The sequence below is a fragment of the Diaphorina citri genome, unplaced genomic scaffold (assembly GCF_000475195.1).
Source record: "Diaphorina citri unplaced genomic scaffold, Diaci psyllid genome assembly version 1.1 scaffold109, whole genome shotgun sequence".
In the NCBI taxonomy this organism is placed as follows: domain Eukaryota; kingdom Metazoa; phylum Arthropoda; class Insecta; order Hemiptera; family Psyllidae; genus Diaphorina; species Diaphorina citri.
The window spans coordinates 339,727-347,466 of record NW_007377546.1 but is presented as its reverse complement, the minus strand read 5'-3'; the positions used below and the strand labels follow the sequence as shown (position 1 = coordinate 347,466).

The 7,740-nt window shown below is 37.2% G+C and overlaps 1 protein-coding gene across 1 annotated transcript in view; it reads left to right on the top strand.

The window, feature by feature from the left end:
* The window catches only part of LOC108254580, a 10,794-nt gene extending 4,256 nt beyond the window's left edge, over positions 1-6,538 (top strand). Inside the window, exon 2 of the mRNA XM_017449690.2 lies at positions 6,026-6,538. Coding sequence (XP_017305179.2) covers positions 6,026-6,538 — 513 coding nt within the window. The remainder of the gene's footprint in view (positions 1-6,025) is intronic.
* The last annotated feature ends 1,202 nt before the right edge of the window (positions 6,539-7,740 follow it).

The following is a 7,740-nucleotide window of genomic DNA, read 5'->3' as shown; positions in this document are numbered from 1 at the left end:
AGTTATGGATAGTCTTTTTGTCGTAAAACGTCCTTAAGTTGTACCCAAAAAGTTCCTTTTCTTCTCATGGATTCTGGAATAGGCCCTGAAGAACTTTTAGTAGTTGTTACGTAACCTAGTAGTTTTTAATACACCATTTTAAAATACACCTAAATATCGAGTCGAAAGACCGCGCTATCTGGTGCTTTAGGATGAACTCTTTTGACTTCTCATAGCGCTTATTTAGTAGGCTGATCAAAAGGTTAAATCAAAAGGCACTAGCGTATTGAGTTTGGTCTTTGTGCTTGACTGTATTTTCTCAATATTTTTTCCACTACTGGCCATCGATCCAATAGGTTCTATACATAATAGATTGGATAAACTATTTTTTTCTCCTTTTTTTATAGAGAGGGAGACACGCAAGGATTTCAATTTATCAGGGTATGGTGCCTATTTTGAACATTAGATTAATTTTAGTTGGTAAGTATTGGGCTAACAGTATCATCACGATTTTGAGCTTAGATCTTGTAATCTAAATACCATCCATACCAGGGGCCGCTTTTGTTTAAATTCGAATGATCTGTATCAATGTCCTCTCTCCTTAGGCCCCTTTCTTATGAAACATAGATGATGCTCGCCATGTTTACTGTATATTCAATTTCACGGCAGCATTTAAAGAGAGCTACCCCTTATTCTTTTCTCTTAATCTTTAATTTTAAGAAAAGAAGAAGAAAAAAAGAAGAAGAGAAAAGAAGAAGAATAAGAAGAAGAAGATAAAGAAGAAGAAGAAAAGAAGAAGGAAGAAGAAGAAAAGAAGAAGAAAAGAAGAAGAAGAAGAAAAAGAAGAAGAAGAAGAAGAAGAAGAAGAAGAAGAACTGAACTGAAAACTGAACAAATCAATATATTTTTAACAATAGAAAAAATGTAAGATAATCCCTTAAAGCTAATAACAAACTTTCTTCGGGATGATTCTTCTCTCTTCTTTATTGTATTTTCTTCGTTATTTCTCTTTTATTCTTTATTTTCTTCTATCATGCTGTCTTTGATTTTGTAATTTAATAGAGTTTTTATCTTCATATTTTCTCATCATATTCTTTACAATATTGTATTTAGCAGTTTTGGGAAATAATGTGAGATAACATTTCTTTCTCCATATAACTTGTTTCGCTCGTTCTATTTCTTAGTCCGTGGTTTCTTGTGTTACTAAATATTTGTAGATCTCTTCTTGTATATGTTACGGTAAATGTAGAAAATTGGGGTAATTTTGAAAAATACCGGTGATTCTTCACAATCCCCAACTTGCTGGTAAATGTAAGAAATTTTTCTAAATTTTCTTACTTTTACCGGTTATTCTTTAAAATCACCAATGCTCAGTGGTAAAATGTAGAAAATTAAGATTTTCTAATTCTCTTTTGAAGTTAATATTTACCATAGCCAAACCCTCTTTTAAATGGCAAAATAATTACTATGGCCAATGTTACCTTATAAATGCCGCTCTTGTCTAATTACTAATTTCAACTTTCTATGGACATCAAACTTTTTCAATAGATTGTGTTCTAGAGGTGTTTTTACCAACTATTTTAGACTTGCCTTTCATCTCACTTTCTGTATCAAACTTTTGACTACTTATCTTTAGGTAAGAAAAAACTGCGTTTTGTTTTCTTCCCATCACTTCAAGCACTTTTTGAATTAACGCCTCCTCCATTGAGATGGCCCACTGAAGAGTTCTACTAAGGTATTCGAAATCAACGAAAAAAAATCAAGAAATAAATTTGTATTCACTTCAGTACCTAAAGTAAAAAAAAAAAAAAAAAAAAAAACACTTTCATTAAACCTGAAGATTCAAAACCACCTGAATGATTGGTTTGAAACTAGTACCGCGCGAGATAAAAACAAAGATACTGCGCATGCGTATCATCGTTCCTGATTGGAATTTCCTACATTAACCAAGGCCTCTGTGTTAATTGTGAAAAATAACCGGTTAAATGTGAGAAATAATGATGTTTTATAGAATTATTTGCTTACATTTACCAATGACAGTGGTAATTTGTGAAAAATAACCGGGCTAATTTTTCACAATGACAGCATTTTTCTACATTTACCGTAACATATATATCTTCAAAGTAGAGAGTATTTTGTTATTTACATTAATGTTGATAGTTGTATAGGTGATAACAATCTATTTCTTTTCTCTTCACATTTAAACAGAATTTCTTGATGTGATTTTGTATTGATATGAGAGGTGTCATCATTATATTGTGGTGTATATACATACAATGTTGGCCCACTATCTTAATAAAGACTCGACTAATGCATAATATATATAATAATAATAAGAAGAAGAAGAAGAAGAAGAGAAAGATTATGTAGGTATGTGGTCTTGTGGAAAATTTTAAACTTTAACAGCAAATAACATTAATAATGAACTTTTAGGAAAAAAATTGAACCACTGAACAGCAGTTTGAGAAAAACCAAAAAAATACGAGCTGTTCGGCTAATTTTGTCATCCAGCTGATATTAACTTTGCTTCAGGCAATTCTGAGTCACAGGCTTTTTCTGCTGTTACTTGTTTCAACTTGTTCCTGAGGCTCTCGGTAGGGTTCTGAGGAAGGGACGCATTGAGCAGTTGAGCACTCTCAAAGTGTTCAGTATCTCAGTAATTTTACTTTTTCCTCAAAACCCTCGAAAATATTGCAAAATTTAGCCGATTTTGCTCCAAATATGCAGGAAAATGCCCCAAATATGCAAAATCCCTAAAAATTGTCAAAAATATTCAATTGTATATGCAGAATCATGCTGTAATGAAAATCTCCGGACGCTCTAGTAATACAGATACAAATGATTTTAAGTGATGAGACTCAGTTCAGTAGTAGGTAGATCTCATCGATTTCCAATAAGGTCCTGTAGACATTTTCCCCAACTTAGGTGTGTGGTCAGACAGAAATAATAGATAAGATACCAAAGTCACGACTGGTTTGATCGATTTTTATGTGACTCTATCATTTAATTGATGTGAATTGCATTTATGGTTTAATTTCCGTGTACTAAACAGTCAATAAGACAACGCCTAAAGCTAAACAGTCGCCGAACTCAATATTTATTATCGTTATCATGTGTGTGATTATGTTAGAAGACTCATTATTAGCGTGACTTTCTGATTCTAGGCACTTGTTATATTCAGTGAACATGTTCAGGTGTCAAACTTCAATCATTTCTACCACCTAAAAGAAAACAATATTACAAACATAAAATTAGGTTTTATCAAACGTATCACATCGTTCTCTGTTTCTCTGTGTTCTATTGATGTTTTTAATGTAAATAATCCGTGAAAATTATAAAATCGTAGTATCGTTCTTCGTTAATTTTTTTCGCTGATTCTGAAAAACGTCATTACTTTTTTAATCGGACAAGTAACAAAAAAGTTACACTGGATATATTTTTTTTCTTTGTTTAAATCGTTCTCGTACTTTGTGTGTATTTATGTATACGTCTTTATCTACCCAGTCCCCCTATCAGTTTATTTCAAAGTTTGACCTTGAAATACTTAGTAGCTGTGTGACGCTGGGTCCCTGTGTTACCTGTAATAATCATTCATTGATTCACCTGGTGAACATTGTTCGGATTTATTGACTCGCTTTGTACGCTGAACATTAGTTGTCGTTGTTGACTTGTTTAACATGGCCAGTCAGTCGGAGCACAGTGATGCGTACCAGAGCTACGTGAGTCAATTGGAGAAACGTGTTGTTGAGCAGGAACAATTGATCAGTCTCCTTAATGAGAAACTTGCTGCTCTCTCACCGACAACTGACGCCCGTCCAGGTCCTTCTACTGCGGGGAGGGAGATACATGTTCGTCAGAAGCGTGATGACAGAAGCTCCATTTCTTTCGTGGGATCTAGGAAGAGTGATGCTGTCCAATCTGTAGTCACTACAAAATACACACAGTATTTTGTAAGCCGAGTTGATCCTGATGTGTCTGCCATGGTTCTTGCTCAGGATCTCCTGTCCAGTACTGATGGATTGGCTTCCGTAAAATGCAGTAAGATGAAGACCAAACACTCTTCCTATTCATCGTTCCATGTTGTGGTCCCGTCAGAGTTTAGTCATCTGGTTGAGTCGGACAGTGCCTGGCCAGAGGGATCGCTTGTCAAGATCTTTGGTGGTCGGTTGTTGAAGAACTATGTCTTGGAGTCCTTCGATTCCGATAAACCTTTGAATGCACCGAGTGGTAGTGGGAAAGCAAAGGTCAAGGTTGTTCCAAAGAAACAAGCGGCGGCAAAGCAATCCAATGCATCAGTTGGGGCAGCAAAGGAGTTGCAGCAGTCTGGGAGTAATGTGTCTTCTCCATTGAACAATTCCTCTGGTGGTAGACCCAGGAATTCGAAAGCTTCGAGTCAATGCGCGGCTGGATCTTCGTCGGCTGAGGTTGGAGGCAAACCAGCTACAAGGCGTGCAGTGGCTGAATCTTCGAACCAGGCATCTCCAAAAAACTTGCGTGCTCCAAAAACAACCAAAACCACATAAACTGTTATTATCATAACGCCAGTGGTCTTCGGACCAAACTTTCTGACTTGAAAAGAGCTGTTGAAATCTCTGTTTTTGATGTTATCTTTTTATCCGAAACCTGGCTAAATGACCATTTTTCACATTCTGAGGTTAAATTTAACAACTATGAAATTTACCGATGTGATAGAGACCCAGTTGTATCGGGTAGGTCTAGGGGTGGGGGAGTGTTAATAGCTGTCAACAGTAGGCTGACATCTCGTGGAATACCTGTTGCTTCACCTTTGTCCTCTTTTGATCATGTTTTTGTTCATTTACAGGTTGGCAATAGTAGCTTGCTACTTGGTTGCGTATACATTCCACCCAGCTCTAGTCTTGATACTTATGTGGAGCATTGTTCGGTTGTTGAGGGTCTGGTGTGTCGTTTCCCTGATTCCAAAATCTTCATTGCTGGTGATTATAACTTGAGTGATGCGGTCTGGAGCATTGATGAGGAGGATTCCACTATGATTGTTAACTGTCACGACCTTTCGCCTGCTGTACAAGTTTGTGAATCTTTTAATAGTATTTCTCTTTCTCAGGCCAATTCTTTGCCTAATGATCATGGGGTTTTTCTTGATCTCTTGTTTACAAGTGAATCCATCAATACTGTTCCTTGCTCAGATCCGATTCTTTCCAATAGTTTTCATCATAATGCCTTTTCTTTTGACATCTCGATTCCTGGGAGTGTTGAGCAATTGTCTCCACAGATGATAATCTATGACTTTGCCAAATGTAACCTATCTGAACTGAGAAAATATTTGAACTCTGTTGATTGGTCGTTCATTTCTTCTTTAAGTGACATTGAAATCATCACAGATCGTTTTTATGAGTTTCTGTTGGTAGGCATTGAGATTTCGACCCCATCTAAACGAATCTTTCGCTCTTCTTTTCCTGCCTGGTTTTCCAAGGACCTCAGAACTCTTGTACTGAAGAAGAAGCAGGCTCATCGTGTTTACAAAAGGTCGAAATTGGAGTCGGATTATATTCGTTTTTCCTCTCTACGTTCTCAATGTAGCTATCTCAATAACAAATGTTATCAGGAGTACTTAAGAAGAGCTGATAACAGTCTTAAATCTAACCCCCGATACTTCTGGAAGTTTGCAAATGTTACCCGTAAAACTGATGGTTTTCCTCAGTTTATGTATTTGAACAATGAGACTAGCAGCAGTGGACATGAGACTGTAAACTTATTTGCCAAATCTTTTTCTACTGCCTATGAATCCTCTAGTGTTGAGGCCCCTGACTATCCAAAGCTGAACTGTGTTGATTTCAATGGGTGTTCTTTTTCTTCGACTGAAGTGTTCAAAGCTCTGTCATGTTTGCCACCAAAGTTTTCTTCGGGTCCAGACAAGGTTCCATCGTTTATCTTGAAGAAGTGTGCGTCTTGTTTAGCCTCTCCGTTGTCTAATCTGTATAACAAATCCCTTTTGTCAGGAAAATATCCGTCTTCATGGAAATCTAGTTTTGTTTTTCCTATTCACAAGTCTGGAGATAGATCCAACATTTCGAATTATCGGGGAGTCTGTATTCAATCCGCGATTCCTAAAGTTTTAGACAAACTGATCTCCACCAAACTTTCTTATGCTTCGAAACACTTCATTTCTGACCGGCAGCATGGGTTTACTGCAAAGAGATCCACTGTCACTAATCTCTTGTGTTATCAACATGACATTTTGACTTCTTTTCAAAATGGTATGGACGTCCATTCAATCTACACTGACGTGGCGAAAGCTTTCGACAGGGTTAACACTAAGTTCCTGATAGCCAAACTCAGATCTTATGGCTTAGGTGATTGCTTTCTTCGTTGGTTGGATAATGCTCTCGATGGTCGCACACAACGTGTAAAGATTGGTGACTTCATCTCTTCATCGATCAGCGTGACTTCTGGTGTTGGTCAGGGCAGTCATTCCGGACGGATTCCAAATAGATTAAATATACAAAGGAATTTACTCCGCCTAATATCCACTACATCTCTTCAGTCCGAACTAGAAACTACAGGCCGGGGAATCTTGTAGAGCAGAAACCCCCTACACACGTGAGACGTGGGTGTAGTGTAGATGCAAGAAGTTAGATCACTCAAGTGTTTGTTGTTTTCGCCAGTGCCTTTTACGTAAATATGGTGAACAGTAAGTGTGGCAGAAAATTTTACACACATTAACCACCCAAAGTTGTTCTGTCAAATAGAAAAAGTCCGTAGTTGAGGGCCCAAGTTTCGCCTATCTTCAATTCTAGTCACAAGTTCAGAAGTCTATTACGTTGTTTGTTTTTCTAGAACAAAGAGTCTATTACGTGCTTACGTGAAAAAATTGTGACATCAGATTGTTTACATTTCAATCTCAGACAGGCCTCCCGCTCGACCCATGCCGCGTAATCTCATTAGAAACAGTCTGATGTTATTCGGGAAAGAAACGTCTAACTTTCAAGCTTTCTCTGCACTGTTGTTTTCCAATGGTGAAGCCCTACGAGCGTTCAGAATAAGCCACATCACCTCATCGCAGAATGTCTGTGCACAACTGCGAAATTGCGAATCTGTTGTCTGGACAAAAGACAGTGACAAGTTCAGAACAGTAAAGGTGCTGGTAGGATTGTCAGCCATTTCACAATGTTCAGATTATTTAGATTAGAACAGCTTTGATTGGAAATGGGTGTGACAGATGAAAAGGAGAGAAAAAGTGGGTAAAAAATAAATAGATTTAAAAAATAAACTTAAAACAATAAAATAAAAGTACAATAATTATCCTAAATGACGATTACAGGTACCTAATGAATTCGATTGTTAGGAATGCATCAGTTTTTTAACAAAAGCAGAGACTTGAATGAACCCCTTGTAGTGAATAACAATCGGAATGAGAATGGGGAATGTTCGGGTCATCTTTCTACCCTCATTCAACTGGAACTCGAGTTAACCTGTCCAAACAAATACAAACCCCTGGAATAGGGGAATAATTAATTAACCAATGATATGGGACAGCTCGGAACTGTCTTGGAAGGGTATACTTTCTACAATCCTCGGTGTAATAAATTTCTCAGGTTCAACATGCTTGACAATTACACCACTGTGCTGTGAATAGACCAGGGGACATGAGGTGTGCTGATTGGGGAGGTCACACACGGGCGGTAGAAACTCTCATCACCAAATATTTCAACTAGATAAGCAGATGAGTAATAAACGTTTTATATTCATCAAATTTTGGTCTCGTGTCAAAAAACGTAAACA